This window comes from Anarrhichthys ocellatus, unplaced genomic scaffold (assembly GCF_004355925.1).
Source record: "Anarrhichthys ocellatus isolate YVR2014 unplaced genomic scaffold, GSC_Weel_1.0 scaffold55, whole genome shotgun sequence".
Classification (NCBI taxonomy): domain Eukaryota; kingdom Metazoa; phylum Chordata; class Actinopteri; order Perciformes; family Anarhichadidae; genus Anarrhichthys; species Anarrhichthys ocellatus.
Genome location: NW_022280085.1, coordinates 497,203 through 518,229, shown reverse-complemented (window position 1 = coordinate 518,229; position 21,027 = coordinate 497,203). Strand labels below are relative to the sequence as shown.

Here is a 21,027-nt window from a genome sequence, read left to right as displayed (position 1 = left end):
TTTGTGTTTACTTGTGTTATCTTTGTCTAATATTTAAATTTGTTTGAAAAAATAAGAAATCACGAAGGGGGCAAACACTTTTTCACACAACTGTAGTTAGAGAAATGGCCATGGGCTCAAGCTGCAAAAGCAAATGACGCATGCATGCACACACATGCTTGCTTGTATCATATCGTGTGCTCGTACATGCCTCCGTGACACACACACACACACACTCTCAGTTGACAGTCATGTCACAACTCATCGGGAGGAAGCGAGACAGTGACACGACACCAGATCACTGCCAGATGTGCACAGAGAGCTTCCTCGTGGACTGAGGCTGAAGTCCACAGACAGATCAACAGAGCTCATGGACAGAGTTCAATGGTTTGACAGATTGGAGCAGAGGAGACGTTAGGGGAGTAAACTCATACTGTCTAGCGACCGTTAAGTGAAGTCTGCCACATTGAACCCTGCCTCCCCTAAACTGCATCGATGTCGTACACACACACACACACACCTACACACGCACTCACACAGTTTATGATTGCCTGGCGCTCGCTGCACTGGGAGCTGCGGTTCGTGCCATCATTCTGTCACTCTTCTGACTCTGAGCTACTTTCAGAATGCTAAATGTGCTTCAGGTCCTAGCATGCGATGCCAAATTGGAGCGAGGCAATCTGATGCAGCTGCTGCTCCTTCCGTGTTTCAGAACGTCTCGAAGCAAAACCCAGATGGGCTCTGTGCACCCGCCGCAAAGCTAACAAGGGTAACGACGAGGACATAGTTCATCGTGTTCAATCCATGCGGAAACGAGATCTTCTCGGGGAATACTTGCATCTGAAGCCGGCTCACACAGCACCGTGTTTCTTCTGGGGGACAATCTGAACGAGTGATGCTGATCACTAGTTAATGCTGCGATCACGACTGAGCACAGCAGCAACCCAACTGAGGGACAAAATGATTTATACATATTCTCTGTTTGCCCTTTTTGTAAAATCAAAGTTAACCTTTGATGGATATACAGAATAGTGCAGATTAACCTATAAAAAACGGTTTTAATTAATAATTCACCAACCAGTAGAGGCCTTTAGACTGACACAACCTCTTTAACATCTGTGGGTGGTCGTGTTTACATCCAACACCAGACTGTGTGAATTCATCTTCAAACAAATGACCCGCAGCAACAAAACGTCTACTGAGTGAGACTGCAGTTATGCATTTATTCCTTGAACACCTCACAGCTAACCAGCCGTTTGGGTCCACTGTAGGTCTTGGCCATACTCAGCCTCTATTGCTCGCCTTAAAGTGCCGAGGGCTGAGTCTGGAATAATCACAATATAATGAAAGAGAGAAAGAATGTACACCAAGACGCAAGCTAAGGCTAATATATAAGTCTATTACAATGACACAGATTATTCAGGAAAGCTTGTTTGTTTTGTTTTTCTTGAACCTTTAGTTAGCTACTAGGAGTGCTGATTTATTCTATTTTGTATTTCTTGTGTAAATTATTAATCAATGATCACAGGCCCCAGAGTTAAATATCCAAGATTAAAGCAAATGTTTTCTTGTGCGAGTACTTCCCCCCGGTGTATGGCATCCCAAGAGCACGACAGTATCAGGGGGCAATGATTATAAAATACAATGTGCACCTGCTCTTTGCTTTGTGTACATCAGGGTGACCATTAAAGGAGCTAGATTCCAAAATCAGAGCAGATCTGTGGCCTCTCAGCATGAAGAGAACAGCACTAACCGAGCAAACCACGATAACAGTGCTGAGAGAGCTAACGGTGTTAACACTTGTGGGGATCGGCTATTACGTTATCAGCGATTTTAGCGAGCCAGTGGGCCACGCGCACAGGCAATCATAGGCACCAGCATGCAGGTGCGATAGGACCGGCTACGTAAACAAAGCTGAGAGAAGCCCGGGTTACAACACACAGTGACGTCCTTCTCTGCTCAGCTATATCTTTACAGAGCAAGTAGCTGTATTAATGCTCTCATTTTGGGAATTATGCACCTTTGATGATGGTTGGAAGAGGGGTGTGGAGAGAGCAAAGTGCCAGAATGTGCGTGTGAGATGTTTCCATGTCAGGCGACATAGTTTTGGTTTTTGAGGAGGCATCAGCTCCAGACTACAGACCAGACAAAAGGCCTCGAGCACCACTGAGCCACACCCCCTATGGTGACCTCTGACCTTACACTTTGCACCGGTCTTTGCAATTGCAACGTTAAACTACAGCCCCCGCCCCCCGTCACTGCTGTGTGACTGAAGTATGATAAAGTCCCACACTGAGGCTACTGCTGTAAATTGGCACTTTCTTATTGCAGTCCTTCTGTGAAAAAATTCTGGTAATTTATTTGCATAAAAATAAACATTTATTCGCTGTGAAGAACAGCAGGACCAGAAAAACACAAAGTATTATAAACCCAGCGTGAACCCGACTGTTACGGAGCTTAGTTTGAACTTGATTTATTTTCTAATTCATTTATTCAAAGAATGTAGATATTTATGCGTAACGGGACGATAAGTCTATCGCTGTGAGTGTGTCCATCACTTGTTCTGCGTGTGTGTGTGTGTGTCAGCATACGTGTTTGTGTGTGTACCTGTGAGAGGAGCAGCCTCAGGGACTGAGCCGCTTCCTCACCGAGCACCTCCCGCCCCCTCCTCTCCACCGCCTCCATCACCTGCAGCAGGTCAGGCTCCCACAGCACTGAAGTACTGCCGTGCTGCAGGAGCTGCAGAGTACACGAGCACCACGTCAAGAGTGCACGATCGTGCAGATATGAAGTCATTAACCTACTGTACATGGGAGGACTACAGTGAGGGGAGTGAGGAAAGTAAAACAGTAGAAGAGGAGCGTAGAAATAAAGAGGAGAGCATAAAGAATCAAGGTGACAATGAACATGTTTTTCTTTTGAAGTGATGGGATATTGTGGATTATGTAGGGGTCAATTGACCATTCGTTAAGTCCCGCCCTTGAATGCAGACTGGCCAATCATAGCGCAGCATTGGAGATTTTTTGGGGGGATTTGGAGCTCGTCGTGCTACAGCGATACTCGTTACCTGGAGATTTTGGAAGGATATGTAAGTTATGTTATGTTTCCACATAAAACAACCTGTGTATTTTCGTACATCATTCAATAGCATCAGCACGTCTATGCTATGCTAGCTACTGTAGGTAAACTGGTGATGTGGTGCTCTGTAGCTCCAGCTGCTATCTTAACCCTTTTAACCTGTTATCTCTGCGGACTCAGTTTGACATCCTGGATAAATCCACATATTGTAGACCCTTCTGTCTGCTTCACTCTGAAAAAGCTTCTTACATTTTTTTTGAAAATGTGATAATATGCATTCAAAGATACAGTCACAGTTAGTGACAGTGTGGGCTCCATGGTAGCTTGATGGAGTTGCAGTGAGGGGCGGTTTAGCAAAATTGAAATCTGCTATCATTTTTTAAAGACGCAAATATGTGTGAAAGGTGCAGAGACTCGACATCAATTCTCAAATATTTGTTTCTCAAATAAGCATGTCCCGAAAACTACTTTTGTTGGATGATGTATTCTCCCAGAAATGATTGCTGCTCCCTTGGATGTGACGGGTTACAGATGATCAAAAGTTCCTCCCCTGATTTTACTGAATAAATAAAAAATGTTCAGAGCCTCAGTTCACAACACAAAATATGGTAATATCTCTTTAATTTCCATGTGTTGCACACTGTCAGCCTCCATAACACTGTACTATATTCACTCTCACTACTCATGCGATCCAAACACCCGACCACTTTTATGTTTTCATTACCTTCATTAACTTTTTATATTAATATCAAATATGTATTACTGCTCAGAACCATGCCCAATAAATTATACTTGATTTGAGTTGAGCTGTGTGTGTGTGTGTGTGTGTGTGTGTGTGTGTGTGTGTGTGTGTGTGCGTGTGTAAAGCCTCTCACTATAGTGATAAGGCTGAGAGTGGCAGGGTGCAGACGGGAGCTCTCTCCTGAGTTGAGCAGGCAGTAGACGAGGAATCGACTCCACGGCTGACACGCCACGTACTTCTCTAACACGCAGAAAACACACCCAGGGGGGGAGAGAGAAAGTGACAAGTTAGGAATGTCGAACTCCGATCTAATTCGTTGGTACATTTAATGAAAATGGTTTATGGTTGATGACATACAGCAGGCGTGTAAAAAACAAAAGAAACGTGCATGCTACAGTGCTGAAGACAGAGATAACATGAGATAGAATAATACCTGAGAATACTAGCACACATACACATCAGCTTTCATCTCTCTCCCACACGCGCACATGCACAGATTACCCACACTCCCTCTCTCCCTCACTGTCTCCCTGTCTGGTACCTGCAGTGGGACTCTTCCTCTGGAGGAAGCCCAGCAGGGAGCTCAGACAGTTGACTGAGGCTCTCAGCAACAGCTCGTGCTTCTGAGGAGAGAAGGAGAGGCTGGTAGGTGGAAACATGAGAGAGGAGCAGAGTACACAATAAAAAAAAAAAAAAAAAGAGGAGAAGGAAAGAACATCTTCCAGCTCACAAATGTCAGATCGTTGGAGGAATGTTATGTAGACACAATGGACACAAACACGCGTGCTGTTACGAGTTGCACCCAGAAACAGAAGGGAGAGCAAGGGAACACCGGAGAGAGCGACCGAGTGAGGCTTTAATAATGCATGTCTCTCCCACAGTGAGCACCATGTAGTGTCCAAAAATACTGAAGTAGGCCAAGGCGGATATATAGACGACGGCGGAGAGGAGACAGGAGAGGAAAGGAGGGGATGAGAGAGCGAAGGAGGTGAAGGTAATAGAGGTGAGAGGGCAGGCGAGGAGAGAGACAGTAGAGGAGAGGAGCCGCAGTGTTTCCTACTGCTGCCAAACCAGAGCATCAAGAGGAAACAGAGGAGGGAGGTGTTACTCCCTATCAGCAGTCGAACAGCAGACTACAGAGCACTGAACCGTAGAGCGGAAGCTCCGTTCACCACTAAAGTCTTTTACACAGAGAAGAAACGCCACTGGTGTGGAACCAGAGGCTGGCAGGCTGCAACACAGGCACTGGATAGGAAAAGAAATGCATAACACATAATTACCCCTCAGCTACCATATTTCATCCACCCCATCTGAAGATTGTCACACTCGCAAATATAAATATGTCTTCTTGCAAGTGTGCACGTTGGCGTCTTTGTTTACTCGTCGTGATCGACGCCTTGCTAATTAACTTTAGAGCTGGTATCTGCATTGTTACTAATTTATTAAGTCATTATTATAACCATATGGTGCAGTGTTGGCCGGTGCAGCGGAGGAGCCGAGTTTCAACAACACGGTTGCAGTTTGCATGCAAATGAGCGTCAGAATGAGCCCAGCGGTGTTACACTTCATTAGCGGGAGCCGTTTGCAGGTTATTTGATTACACATTGGGATAGATGGCAGGCTTCCACACCGCCTCCCTCCACAACTCGAGACACCTCTCCTCCGGTTCAGACATCGCTTTGATGACCTCTCACCGCCCGCGCCGATGGTTTTAACACATTTGTGTTTTAATGACCCGCCACTGCGATACTGTGGCAAAACAAATCATTTAGCTCTAGATCACAGCTATCTTGATGATTATCTGTTGAGTCAAACTTGTCAATCTAAACTCTAAATTACTGAACACTGGTGTAAATTTACAGCCTCCACTCACAGCTTTTTTTATGTGCTCATCCTCGTTAGTCAAAATGACCAGCACTGCTAGGATAAAGCTCTAAACAAATACATTATGACAGTTTTAGACATCAGTGTCTGTAGGAATACTTCATCTCCAACACAAAATTATATTCCTAAAGATTAAGTCAATGGGAGAAGAAACGTATGTGACCAAGAAAGCTCTTTAGTCCAGCACGTCTTGAATCTAAGGCTGAGCAAGATATCGATGATTGATATCGTGATATTAGAATAGATATCGTCTTAGATTTTAGATATCGTAATATGGAATAAGTGTAGTTCTTTCCTGGTTTTACAGTAAAGTGATGTAACTTTCTAACTTACCAGACTGTTCTAGCTGTTCTATTATTTGCATTTACTCACTCTGACATTATCGATGATCAGGGTTAGGTGGTTTCATCAAATATCTCGTCTTGTAATTATTTTGTGAAAGCACCAACAGTCAAACCATCAACACTGTCTCAATGTTGATGTTTTTTAACTCTCGTGTCCATTTCATGCAGAATGCGTGTCAGAAGTGAGCTTTGTTCAAGATGCATCTTCCTGCCGTTCTATGGACATTGTAAAAAATGCATCAGCACCATCGGTACCGGAGCTGCTCACAAGTCCTGCAAGCCTCGTGATTCATTGATTCCCAATCTGTTGGATCCAGTAATACAGGAACAGTGCATCCTTTATTGTGCGACTGTTGAGACTCGGCCGTTAAGCGACGCCCGTAAAGGTAGCGGTCAATACACTAGATCGTGTGATAGAGCCTTCGAGTGCGTCATCTTTATGTGCAGTACAGTGCCTCGGTGTCTTGTGATGCTGGAGCTTTCATCATTACGAATTACCAGGTTGAGACAACTGTGGTATCAAAGCTCCGCGTGTCAAGTATCAACATGTGTTCTCGTTCTGTGCACAGCTCTGATAAAAGGCTCTGCCTGCTGCCTTATCCTGTGCACCGGATGACTGATATTTTGGACTATTTCGGTTCTTGCTGAGCCGGCTGCCACACAGGAGAAGTAGCGCTTCAACTGTTTATTGTCAAACGACTGCTGGCGAGACACCAGTCAGCCTCTAATAAACAACCAGAGTCAATACAGCGGCTACATGTAATAACTTTGAGGGATTGCTCTGGAGATGTGTGCCATTCCATTATGCTAACCACTAAATCAATGGGAATCTCATCTTCTGCACAAGCTTGTTTGTGACGAGCAGGTTCAATGTCACGCTGTTAAGATCTCACAGACTACCTCGATGTCTCTGCTGCAGAATGAAAGGTGGAGTGACAGTAAAGCGAGAGGCGGTAGGCATCGGCATATCAGCGTCTAAGCCCCACTGCTGTTATGAATATCTGTATGAGGACAGATTTGCACACTGATTGTTTATAATTCGTTAAATCAACATCTCTCTACATAATGTTATCCAGACAGCATTAGAGTCATGAGTGTGTAGCTCTGCTCCCCGATGTCTACCTGCGGGTCAGCACCTCATTAGAATAACTCTACATTCTTCATTCTGTACCTCTGTCCATCAAGCCACCATTACGTTAATGCTCGAACAGGACAAAGAACATTTTATGGAATTTAAGTGAACACAGTGAAAAACAACACATCTGGTCGCACTGCACCGTGCATTATTACCACACTGAGTTTCCCATCGGTGTTCTCCGCTCTTGCTGCCTCCGCCAACGAGAAATATGAGAAATGAAATGTTGCGATGGCATCCCTAGAGCAGACTATTATATTGCGTCTCTTAATGAAAAATCCATATTGCCCTTAAGATGATTCAACAGCAGAAACAACTGAGCTATCTGTACCGACATGTGTTTGAGTGTGTAGCTCTATATACTATAACTTAGCTGTCAGGGTTCATATCCTGTTCATTCTCAGGTTCATATTTCTGTTTTCCTTTTGCTCCATTTATGTTGTGCTACTTTATACCTCACTACATTTTGGAAGACAATATTGTACCTTTTACTCCACTACATTAATTTTACAATATAATAATAATAATAACATAATTTAAAATGATATGAAACAGGTCGTTCTGCAGAATGAATACTTTTATTTTTTGGTATTTCTTTTCTTTATGTACTTAAAAGTTTATATTGATGCTAATACTTGAAGGATCTTCATTTGTAACAGAGTATTTCTACACTGTATCAATACTTTTACTTTTTCACTTTGACTTCGGTAAAAGATGTGAGTACTTCTTCCAATGCTGCAAAATGCGTGCTGAATTTTGGTATTTTGTCTTGCAGTGAGCATTTTTTCATGCATCACTTTAAGTTTTGTAAGTTTGACGATATTTAACATGCTCATCCAAAATGATAACACTATACAAATGAGAGAAAAATCACAAAAAAGTAGATATATCCCCTTTAATGGAGAGTTTCTCCTGTCTCCAATAACCCATTTTGCCCTAAATCTCTTTCTCAGTTTCCTTTTCTCACCTACGGTGTGCTCGCACGTACCTTCACGTACACACAAACACACACACCAACACAAAGATCAATACCCCCCAAGCACATTTAAGTTGTTAAAGTCTAAAGGAGTTCAACCTGCAAAAGAAGTCCGCTGAGAGCAGTCGAGAGGCACTGGGCTCCTCCGGAGCCGAGCGGGTACAGAGCACCATCTTCGACCCCCAGAGGTCTGGGCCCCACCAGGCCGGGACCCGTCGTCAGACGCACCACTGCTGACGCCAGGTCAGCATCGAGGAGAGCTTGTAGCAACCTCAGGTAGCTGACTGGACAAAGAGAGTGAGAGAGAGATATATGAGAAGAAAGGAGGACTGGTAAATGGCTGGAAAACGGAGAGGGAGGAGATGAAATGCCCAAACACACAGGAGAGCAAGAGGAAGATGAGAAAAGAGGCCACGAGAGAAACAGGTTCACAGTAGAACCGAAAGGAGCGAGCAAGAAAAAAGATGTGAAAAGCAAGAAGCAGAGGGAATAAAACGAGAGGCAGAGTTAACAGTCGAAAGGCATTGAAGGCCATTTCTTTTGAACCGATACGTGACAGAGAGAGAGGGAGCGTGTGAGGCAGTGACATACAGGGTTGGAGGAAGGTCAGAGAGACTGACAGACCAGTGTAGCGATTGAGATAAAGAGAGAGACAAGGCCAGAGTGATTGCTAAAACACAGAGGGCTCCCGACTGAGAGCTGCCAGCCATCTGAATTGCACTCGTGCCATGTACACTGAGTTTAGAGCTCTCGCAGGGAGGACTCAATTAGTGGCAGCAGAAGAGAGGGGGAGAGACAGAGCACATAGATAGAGGGAGGGATGCTTGGAGGCTGAGTGAGTGAAGAGAGGGAGAGAGAGAGAGAGAGAGAGAGAGAGAGAGAGAGAGAGGGAGCCGATACATCACAGCAACCCTGACAGACCACTTATCCAGCTGACAGACACAGGAGCAGCAGGGATGATCTGTCTCCGAGTGCTGCAGCGAGATGTGGGCCACTTAATATAATTAAAGTGTGTGAAATTCATGCTGAGGATAAAGCGTTAACAGACACTTTACCTGCGGTGGAGGAGTACGTGGAAACCAATTGGAGGTGAACCTCATTAGTCTACTCTGAAGCTCTCACAGTATACGGACAGTCGCTCAGGGATGAAAACCTCCAAATCTGATCCTAACTCTACTGACGTATACCGAGGCGTCTTTAGTGTCTGTAATGGCACTGGACAGTGTAAAACTGAGCAGCACAACAACTCAGAAAGGATGAAGCTGAGAAGAGATTAAGAGAAAACTGGGAGGACAAAAACAAAATGGGGGGAAAAGAGAAAACGGGGAACCGAGCACAAAATCCCGTCAGTGCTCTCAGGTTACACACACTCGCTTTAAGCATCGCACTGGCATTGCCGATGAACTGTTTTGGTACCTGCTGTCAAGTCTTTTAAAAAGAATCATCAAATAACATTCAGAGTCTGTTACCCAGCAAGAGATTGTCCGTGTTTCTTTTCTGAAAAAGGAGTCGCTGCACAGCTGTGTCCAGACTCCAGCTGATGCTCTTTTGGACCTTAAATAATGGAGGAAAAGAGGGAGAAAGAACAAGAGAGAGAGAGAGAGAAGAATAACAAATTAAAACACATCATTTGCATGTTAGAATGTATTAACACTGCAGTGGCAAGCAGAGAGCAGAGAAGAAAGTGCATTGTTTTGTCCCAGCTGTGATATGTGCAGATCACATTAAGTGTTTTGTATTCAGTGTTCACATCTGTGTGTTAACTTCTCCATGGAAGTTGTGATAAGAGCAGAGCTGAGCTGCAGAGTGTGTACCTGAGCAGAGTGAACGCGCTGCAAGGTAATGAGGGAGGACAGGAGGAGATGGCTGCAGCACAGCAGGGCTGAAGGAGGACAGGCTGATGGAGAGAGGGATGGAGTAGAGGAGGAGGAGGAGGAGGAGACCATCTGCAGCTGGTCCATCAGTCCACTGTTGGAGAGCAGCACGGAGACAGCTGGGGAGGACAAAGCGCTGTGTCATCACACTTTGATGGGATTTGCACTTGCATGTGTGTGTGTGTGAAAGAGAGAGAGAGTATAACAGTTGGTCTGGATGACTGCATGGTGACATGTTGCAGGCAACCACACATGCACACTTTTCTGTGAAACATTACAAATTGAGAAACTTGTCACATTGAAAACACATTTAGGCACAATCACACACACACACACACACACACACACACACACACACACACACACACACACACACACACACACACAAACAGGCCAACACTTGAGTGCTCACTCACTTTCACATCGTGTTCATGGTGAACAAGTCTTTTGGAACATCTCGCCTGGGGCTGATGTGACTTACATCTGTAAACTCACCACGAGTGATGAAGAAGCAGACGGCGAAGGTAGGAAGCATTAAAGCAACGCTTTGGGCATAATTAGCTTTGCTTCCCAAAGGCACGCTGGCTCTCTGGACACTCGCCTCACCTTATTAACTACAAACCAGCTCATTGCTGGTGAGTTTTATTTTATTAATTATTTAGCTTGTAATAAAATCAAGAGCAATCAACATGTCATTTCAAATGATTGATGTCTTTGGTGAGAGGCAGTTGAACATGTCTTAATTCCTCGACCACAGTGGAGTTATTTCTTCTGTATTTTTGAATCGTTGGTTTTAATTTTGCATCAGCTCTGTGGGATTCAGCAGGAGTGATTTTTTGGTTTTCTGTGTATAATGAATTGTTTAAACTCAATCTGTTGTTTTTCTAGTACGTGCAAAAATCAAAATAAACTGGTTGTTTCCACCCTTCTGACATTGTGTGTGTGTTTGAGATCTCTGATCTCTACTGACCATGTTACTGTGTGGGTGGGTGCATGTTTGTGTTTGCATGTGTGGTTTTGTCTACGCGTTCCACACATTCAGGTTTAGCAAGGCAACAACACAACCCTGAGCTCTTGTCGGGATCTTCTGCAAATGTGTGAGAAGCTCTCCGACTTTAAGTGTACAAGACAATGTGCAGGACTGGGCCGCATCCTGTGTGCCGTTATGTAATGATGTTCAGCAGCTTTTATGCTCATTACTTCCTCTGTGTCTCAATGCTGCATGCTGCTCAAGGTCAGCCTCTCGCCTCTGATAAAACAGGGCAAAAGAAGAGACAAATTGGAACAGAGAGCGAGACAGAAAGAGGTAGAGGGTGAAGAGGGAGGGAGAGAAAAGGGGGGAGAGTAAAAAACTAACGAGGAGATAGAGAGACAAGAAGAATAGTGTATCTAACCTCTGTCAGTGCAGTGTGCTGGGGACAGACTCAGGCAGCAGTACAGGTAGCTGAGGGCAGGTAGCAGACTTCCCGTGTCGGTCGGCTTCAACCTCCCTGCGATATTACTCACTGGAATACACTCACACACACACACACACACACACACACACACACGTCCAATACTGACGCCTCACTTGGTATTTTATCTGCAGCGCTCTCAAATAGACGAGAGAGACACCGAGACACGATATGACGAGACGTAAAAGAGACAAACATTTACTGCCTGTCAACGTCGTGTCTCCCACCGGCCGGTAAAGACTGAATTAATCTGATCTGCCGGTATATGTATCGAAAAGATGAGAAGCTGGAAAATAGAACTACCCACACAAAACGAGAAAACACAAGTCACAGAGGGACGAGGCCGCATTGACATCGAGGCACAGAGAAACGCAAATGCGATTCTAATCATAACGCGCTTAGAGTTACAAATTGCCAGACATGTCTAGTAAATTTCTGAACGGCATTTTCATCTGCAGATCAGCAGCGAGCACTCCCCCGCTGATGAGGATACTAAATAAAGAATGAGCGATGCCTCCACTTTAAAAGGAATATAGGTGAATGCGGAGGGAGGTGAGACAACGGAAACAGGTGTTGAATGGAGAGTTATGTCTTAGTGCTGTTACGAGATGGTTATGTGTCTGTAATGGAGTCTGGAAGTGCCTGTGTGAGTGAGGAACATACTGAAGGGTGTTTAAGTAGTCTGTGTTTACGACTGCAGAGAGCTAAATGCATTGTGTGTGTGTGTGTGTGTTGTCAGTGAGTGTGTTACAGACAATGTGTGTGTCTGGGCTGTAATGTGGCAAACATCTTCTGCCTCGAATGCAGGCTGCGTGCCTCACATGTAAACAATGTGTAGCTGTTTGTGTGTGGTAATGGAGAGGGCTGTGGGCGGGGTTTTGCTCAGAATGACCTGCCTTTTGACCTCACCGTGATAGAGCAGCTTGAAGTGCACTCCGTCCATCTTGCTGTAGGAGGAAGATGAAGGCGGGTCACTGGCCTGCGTCGCACAAAGCAGCTTCAGCACCAGAGGGAGTGAGTTCACTGCTAAACAAAAGGGAGAAAGGAACAGAGAACGACCGTAAGTGCAGATGTGTAGAAGATCACAGAGAGACGGGGACAGATTACATATATATATGAGAGTAAAAATTACTGTGAGGGAAAAAACAAACAAAAACACAGTGTGTTGGTGTGAGAGAGACAAGGATGAGGGAGTGACGCAGACATCACTGAGTCTGAAACCTGATGCTCACACAGTAGTTTTCAGTTAAGTCAAAGAAGAGGACATTAAAACTGACAACGACAGAAGAGAAGCTGGTGGACTCTGAAGTTCTGGTCTACGAACAGGGTGTAGCACGAGCACACAGTGATCATCAAGAGGAGCCGAGAAGAAGAAGAAGAAGTCAGCACATCTTTCTCAGAAATATAACAAAATACCATGCACATCTTAAATAACTATATTCCGGGTCTGAATCCAGAATGGGCTGAGGGAGTAAGAAAAAGGAGAGATGGAACGTGAAGAAGGGAGACGAGGTGAAAGGAGACAAAGAGAGGGAGTACTCCAACGAGGAGCCGACTGCAGGAAGATCAGGCACGACTTTCACCACCGTAGTGCATCACATTAAAATATGCCTCCCCTTGGAATGCCTGCTGCATTAGAGGCTAATATAAAGTATATATTAATGCAAATGAAAGTGGGCTGAACTGGACCACATGCACGGATAACGGTGTGTATTCCCCTCAGGGCCCGTGATGAGCAGGAAGCAGGCAGAGGCCAACCACAGCAACAGCTCCTGAATCCCCAGCTGGCAGCCTGGTGCTGTGCCCTTCAGCTGTGCTCATTAACCTGGTCAAGTAGACAAGACGTAAGAACACCATCTGGTGGGAAACCTCGACCAAAAGCAACAGATATGCACGCGTGGGAATTGTACCCTTTTAAGGAGGGTTCAAACCTGGCCTCATTTGGACCCTTACAGATTTGTTCAGGTTTTTTGTTACTTCTTTAGAAGGTTTCATTTTAAAAGTTTCACCCAAATCTCCTTATTAGTTTGTAACAATCAATAACTTTTTCGGGGAACTTGTATTGCGATGACAAGATCATACTGTATTATCATTTTACTAATCTGTTGTCAAATGTATGATTCAGAAGAAACTCTAATTAATTGTAATCTCCTTTTACAAGAAGAGTTTTGTCTGATGTTTGACGGTAAACATGAACACTGTCTCTTTTATGACACGATCTAACAAATACTGCACATTACTAACAAGACACAACATGTTGCACTCGTCTGATTAAACCAATGTCTTTGAATATTTCCACTTCCCCTGATTAGTTTATAATATCTGAATACTGAAACGTAGGATTAATATTAGCTTGAAACAAAGCAGACACTGTTTTCTTCTCATAAGAATACAAAAGCAGTGTTTAATAGTAACCTCATGCAAACAGATCCAACTAAATCAATAATATGCACTTCCGGCAGGAGAGTCAACTAGATAAACAAGTCTCTCATTGCCCACCGTCTGTACTGACAAAAGGATGTTCGGAGGATCTGTCTTAACGGAGGATTAATGCTTCTTCCCTTCCAACATTAATCAGAAGCGACAAGTGTTCTGGGACCTGTTTTCCATTTCAATCCAATTTAAAAACAACCACGATCTGAGGGAGCCGCTGTGGTTACACTTCAGTTAAACCAGCTCGCCCGGATAAACAGCAGAAAGAAACAACACCGGCACATTGTCTACCTATAAACGAGCTCTGAACAGTGTCCTTGAGTAAGACGATGAATAGTTGTGTTATGTATGTGACCGTAATGAGCCCACCTTTTATTACGTCTTTATTCATTTAGTGTAACTTGAACGGCTGTTAGAACCATCAGCAAGAAAATGTTGGCACGGAGAATGACCCGACGATCATAAGTGGACACAGTGAGAATAATAAACTCAGTGCTTTCCACTATGTTGCAAAAGAAGACTGTGCCCAATGGATTTATTAATCCATGCACGTGACTTTATAGATGATTTACTGCAGAGTCTGGAAATTGTTATTTTCATATTATTTGTCATTTGTCGGCTCACTCAGATCAAGTTTGTGGAGTAATATGAGGAATTTAAAATGTGAAACAAACACAAATTCACATTTCAGCACATTTATTAACAATTTCTACAAATTTGCTTAATGCAATTAACATGTATGCTTTTGGTATGCCATTGACACATGTTTTGCAATTTTCAGCCAAAATTTGCAATTTGCAGCCAAACGCTGGTAAAATATGCAAGTGGCTGCTCGATGTGCTTCACTCACCAGCCAACAACCAACAGTTATCCATTGAGTGGCAGTTACATTTCAACCCTGTTTCAGTGGCAATGTCCAAACTCACTGTCATTCATATTCTATTTATCGCCAGAGAGGACACATGCAGCCAGCACTGTCTCTGGTACAAACGGCCAAGCCAGAGGTCCAAACTATAAAAGCTATCAAGCAGCAAAACCTGGCACCGAATACACATTTGTATATTGTAACACTTCAGTGTATCATTATTCCTGGTATCTTCCATTATGGTGAATCTCATCTCATCTATTTTAATAAACTTGAGCTACGGGACAGTTGCATTAAACTCTGCAAAGGTTTTTTGCCACAATGTATTTGTTCTCTGGGGATGCAACAGGTATTTCTATATTACGTCTAAAAATATATGTATTCTGTGTGTTTATGTCTCTCACCCTGTGCAGTGTGTCCCTGTCCAAGCCCGTGGCCCATGTTGTCCACGCTGAGCCTCTGTAAGGCCTGCAGCAGGGCTGGCCTGAGATGTGCACACAAGTCAGCCTCATAGTCTCTTTGACCACGAAGAACAACTTCCAGCACTGCCAGAGCTCGTCCTGCCAGGATGGCCTCCCTGTTGCAAACCATGTTCTGTAGTCAGACAGTCAGACAGACAGACAAGACAGACAGACAGACAGACAGACAGACAGATGCTTTAGGACAGACCGATTGAGAATATATTTGTGTACCAGTGTTGTCCTCACACTGTAAAGCGGTACTGAATACAGGTTAAAGACAAATATGCGTTTTCCACAAACTATGAGACCCGAGTCTTATTACTGCTTCACGGTGCTGCACATAAGGCAGCATTTAGAAATATGTTTGGGGTCTCTAGTTTTCACCAGGAGGGTCAACATGACAGATGGCCACTTCTCTATCAGAGTCAGCAGCTCCACAGTTTCCGTGTCCGGCTGCTGATCCTGTCGTTCGTCTGCAGGTTTCTCTCCCGTCTCCTGTACACAGTCAGGAAACACAACCGCCTTTTCATCAATTCTTATTCATCGGAGTTCAAAGGGAATTAAAAACAAAAACATAACAAAATGCAACTCTAACAGTAACTCTGTTAAAGTGAAATTAAAGCTTGGATGGGTAACATTGGGAGAAACCAGCGTAAGCATTTCTTATAATTAGCCAACTGAAAAAACAAACAGCCGAGTGTTGCCAACCGTTTTCCAATGAAAGCAGCTCCAAATGCTGATATATGTGGCGAGAATGTTGCCTAGTTGGCAAACACTGACGGCCCGTCCCTTCAGGCCTCCCATAGATCTCCCAAAATGATCACAATGAACATAAACAACAAACATGGCTAGTGTTACTACTAACAGCTGTAAAGCTAGCAGCTTGTGATAAGACTCTGGTGGCAGGTAGGCAGAGAGAACGATCATTTAATTCTGCCCGTATGGAATTATTGGATGGGCTTATTACAACCTGCGACAGCCACAGATGCTCCTTTGTTTTCTCTTGTCTTCAGTGCATTTGATTTATTGATCGCTGAATTTCAACAAATATAACAAAAACTAATTCTAGAATACATTACCCACCCTAACTTTAAGTAAAGCCTGTTCAATCAAATCACTACTATAAGTTATTGATGAATACATGTTACCCGAGACAAAGAAAAGAGATGAAGCACTGAGTCAGTTTCCTGTTTCTGTGTCACACACAAGTGTCACAGATTAGAATCCTTGTGAGTCTGAGATAGACGGGAAACATTTGTCCCCTTACCGTGGTCTGCTCTGCATCTCTGTGCTGAGCTTGCTTGGTCAACCAGAGCTCCAGGACCAGGGCTCCGTATTTCTCTTCTAGCTCCGGATATCGCCAGATGAAGTGGAGGAGTGCAGGGTGGTGCATGTAGAGGGAGGGGAAGCTTTGGCAGGAGGAGAGCGTCTTGCTGATGCAGTTCAGAGAAGCCTTGAGTGGGGTTTGGTAAAGACAGATTCAATAAGCTAAAGCCCTGTCTCCAAAATATGAGCCTGCTTTTAACCCCCCCCCCCCCCCGAGGCTGAGCCCTCAGTCACAGCAGGAAGTCTCCTGTAATCTAGTGCTTATACATGTTCATAGTATATAATATTCAGCAATGTCCGCCCTAGTGCTCCAGACTCAATAAGCAATATAAAAGATTTTATCGATACACACTGAGGCAATTTACTGTACAAGCCTTAAACAACTCATCACAAAGGATAATGTTAACAATAAGGTGACTTCCTATAAAACCATGTAACAACCATGTCCTTCAACAGAATCCACACAGCACACTCGCCTCTTGTGCTTTAACACGACGCGAGCGCGCACACACTCACACACTCACAACACACAGACCGTAGCTCTGCCTCTTCAGTGTCCTGCTTTAATCCAGGTTCTCACCAACGACAATGGATCAAATTTGACCAAATGGGGTCATTTTAGGTCCACAAACAGAAGTGAGAACCGGCTCTGGTGTCTGCTCTGTCTGGCATTTACAGCGAAATATCTTTACTGGCACTCACTATTAAAATTTGTGAATAAATGTTGTTAATTTGAATAATGAATCCAGCTGGACATAGTAGACTTAGCTGTTAAATGGACATTTTAGGGACAATTGCGACAAAATTATTATTTTTAATATTCTAGAGACCCCCTCAAAACCTTTGCTGTTGAGGTTTTCAGGGGGTCTCACGTTTCAAGTATTTCGCACACTGCTTTTAAGTATTATGTGATGTACTTTGAACTAAATAGAAGTACATGATTTTGCGAAAACATAATTTGTCCTGTAGCATTTGAAAAAGAGGGTGAGCTATAATTAATATTTGTTGCTGCTGAATCATGTACAGCAGAATATGGATTTTACGTCAAAAGATGAATACGAGCTTCTGAGTGAAGCGTGTCCTTCACATTCATGGTTTCCTTATTAAACCGTGCAGAACTCTGGCTCCAGCTCAATGCTGTTTTCACTCTCTGCACACCTTCATCTTAATGACACCTTCATGTAGCGGTGCTTCTGTTAAACCGCTCTCGCCCAATACGTCTTGAGGACTTCCCTTCATGTTGTTAGGTTGACTCACTGGACAAGTTTTATATATTCAATTGTAAAAGATACTGAAATGTTCCAGCAGGTGTTACAGTTTAAGCTTTTCTTTAACTGTAGCTTGATGCCATTTATCTACTGTGCTACTTTTGTTGGTTACAGAGTGTGTTCTGATCGGACTGATCGTAGTTACCCCGTCCAGGTTGGGGCTCTTGTCCTGCGTCACGGCCAGCAGGTAGAGGGCAGAGCGGAGCACGGAGCGAGGCAGAGCACTGCTGCCGTGCGCCTGCACCGAATGCAACAGCCACATCACACTGGAGAACACCGTCGGGTCTGGGAGGAGTCTGGACCACACACACGTGCACAGTAAAGAAGACATTATTATTACAAGTATATGTGGCCAAGCGTTTACATTTGAATGCACACAAACACGCAGACACACACATATACGGTCACAGTCAGCGTGAGGGTCATCAAGTGGACAAACACGCAAACTCTGTGTGCAAAGCGGATAAAGTGCTCCAGGGCCGTGTTGATGTCCCACACTTGGTATGTCTCATTCTCACACAGAGACAAACACAGACGGTCAGGATGTATACAAACACACGCACATCCACAGATCCTCTCCCCCTGAGTACACACTCAGCCCTCCCACGCTATGTAAATCTGTTGACACGGCTCCCATTAATCTAGATGAGACCACACAGTGGTGGGGAGAGGCTTTCATCCAGAGACAGATTAAACTTTCCAAAGAGGGCGACGACTCTCAGAGGTCATAAAATATGTAGTTAAGAACACCCGCGGTGGGCCGCTGGAACAGGAAGAGAGCTACATGCAAAACCTGCTGGTTTGCTGATATACACTGATACGAGTCTGATGACTCCAGGTATCGTCGGCTATTTTCATTGTTCAACAACTGTGATGTCGCTCACATGTTGTCTTTTCTGCTCAGCAAAGTGGTGCTTTGTGAAGAAATGTTCTCAAGTTATTAAACGTTCAATAACTGCTTTGTTTGGTCATTATATGAACATTAATACCCTTTTTCAAGATCACTTTATGGATCAAATATTTCTGGAAGCACCAATAGACGTCTCATCTCATTTTCAGTTTTTAATATTTGATTGATGTGTGTATACACAGACTAGCGGTGCAGATGGTTGAACGACAGCGCTGGTATGAAGAACAGAGGTTCAGTGACATTTTACTCTTCATATTGATTCACGAAGCACACTGAACGATGCTCTACAGCAGTACCAAGCACAAGTGCTTACAATTTATAATACCAGGCACCGCATTACCTGTCTCCCTGCTCCAGGGCAAGGTGGAGCATTATCACCAGACAGTACTGGGTGGCCCGCGGCCCTTTGTATTCACACAGCTGGAGGCCCGGCGCTTCACACAGCAGAGAGGGCCAGTCTGACAGACGACAACACAGAGAGGGAAGGTTGTAGAACAGAAGATTCTCCACCTCCTCAACATCTGGGGGATGGGCAAGGAAAAAGAACAGAAACAGAAAGAATAAGGGGTTAATAGTCAGTGCTTGAAACAAGAGCAGGAGGATATGGATGAGGGAAAGAGATGGATGGAATAAAGCAAAACACATCAGGAGAGGCCCTGAGGCCTCATTTACAAAGCGTCATTACTCACCCATTCTGTGTTTACGACTAAAACGAGCCAAAGCTGTTTCTGAATAAATGATCTGAGGGTGAAAATGAGTGCAGTTACTCCGATTTCACACTTTTCCAATTATATAACGTGTTTTCAAACATAACGCCAATATCTGTCATTAAACAAGCTATTGATGTCACGCATACGTTATTTGAAAAGCCATATTATTTAGCAAAGTTGCTATATTACATGATAATATAAAATGCTGAGGAGGGCTTCTACCTCTTTAAGGAACGGACGACTGAAAGACTGGGACAGTACAATAAATAAACAATACTGTATAAAATGGTCAGAGAGAAAAGACAGAAGAGACAGAAGGGAGGGGAAAGCCCAGCAGGGAATTCAGATATTTTTTTCTGAAACAGCTAAAAGAGTAAGACTATCTGCACCGAGACGTTGCCTCCATCTCTGGGTGGTCTTTATGGAGCCGGAGAGAGAGAGAGAGAGAGAGAGAGAGAGAGAGAAAGAAGAGAGAGAGGAGGGGGGGGGGGTGAGGGAGGGAAGGATCGGGAGAGGAAAATGAGATGCAGCTGACGAAGAGGAGACAGAGAACACAGAAAGAGACGAGGAAATGGAAAACAGGACCATTGAAACATGGCACAGAAAAAGAGAGAAGATGGTGCTGTGCAACGCAGGCTCTTAAAGGTCTGGAGAGAAAAAAGGAAATTTTAACCTTTAATTGAGGAGTGAGGGAGGAAAAACACCCACCACATGCAGTATATGAGGGGAATTGCAAGAGAGCAGAGCAAAGAAAAGAAAGACAAAAAGGGAGATGTCAGACAGGGATGGGGGTCACTGATGCATGACCACACAGAGGCTATAAAGCCACAGCGAGGTCTGTCGGGAGAGAGAGACTACCAATCAGCCAGAGAGGAAAACAAAGTGAAGAAGGGAATGGGAGTTGAAGAAATACAGAAAGAGAAGGAGAGATAATATGAACAGGAACCGAAGGGGGTAAGTGGCCGAGGCCGCAGGCCCAGACAGAGAGCACTAGTGGTCTGGAGGGACCGCTGCAGAGAAAGAGAAGGAAATAAATGGCGTTGTTTAGAAAGCAGAGAAAAGACGAGGAAGAGGGCACCGGGCTCCCATGAAGAGAGAGAAGAATAGACCGTTGTCTCAAAGGGAGGGCCGGGGGAGACGGCGGAACACAGCAAATGACAGACTGATGGAAAAGATGAGAAAGGAAACAACAGACAGAAGAAAGACAACAAACATGACATGTCGCCTCCTCCTCAGGATTTGATCAACAGGAAATAACAGAGGACAGAGAAGAGGTGAAACATTTGAGCTAGTATATAATTGTCAGACACAGACACAAGAGTCAAAATTATACACTTCAAACAAATCACAACTAATCAGCAACATCACTTCATCAGTGTTTCAGTCAACAAAACACACAAAGCTCTGAAAGAGAGGGAGTACACAACAAGAGGACGAGGAGAAACAGAAACAGGTTTGCATCTGTTTATTAGTCGAGCTCTGCAGAAGCCATTATTCAAATACCACAAACGCAAACAAATACACACACGGCACGCATCCCAACACACACACACACACACACACACACACACACACACACACACACACA

The 21,027-nt window shown here is 44.2% G+C and overlaps 1 protein-coding gene across 1 annotated transcript in view; it reads right to left on the bottom strand.

Annotated features, from left to right (window-relative positions):
* Positions 1 to 21,027, bottom strand: part of mei1 (meiotic double-stranded break formation protein 1) — a 48,266-nt gene that overhangs the window by 2,587 nt on the left and 24,652 nt on the right. The window contains exons 18-30 of the mRNA XM_031871050.1: positions 19,070 to 19,250; positions 17,965 to 18,115; positions 16,493 to 16,678; positions 15,610 to 15,720; positions 15,169 to 15,358; positions 12,376 to 12,492; positions 11,407 to 11,517; positions 9,953 to 10,131; positions 9,608 to 9,692; positions 8,238 to 8,422; positions 4,341 to 4,422; positions 3,933 to 4,039; positions 2,587 to 2,718 (exon numbers count right to left, since the gene is read on the bottom strand). Of these exons, the coding sequence (XP_031726910.1) occupies positions 2,587 to 2,718; positions 3,933 to 4,039; positions 4,341 to 4,422; positions 8,238 to 8,422; positions 9,608 to 9,692; positions 9,953 to 10,131; positions 11,407 to 11,517; positions 12,376 to 12,492; positions 15,169 to 15,358; positions 15,610 to 15,720; positions 16,493 to 16,678; positions 17,965 to 18,115; positions 19,070 to 19,250 (1,817 nt within the window). The remainder of the gene's footprint in view (positions 1 to 2,586; positions 2,719 to 3,932; positions 4,040 to 4,340; positions 4,423 to 8,237; positions 8,423 to 9,607; positions 9,693 to 9,952; positions 10,132 to 11,406; positions 11,518 to 12,375; positions 12,493 to 15,168; positions 15,359 to 15,609; positions 15,721 to 16,492; positions 16,679 to 17,964; positions 18,116 to 19,069; positions 19,251 to 21,027) is intronic.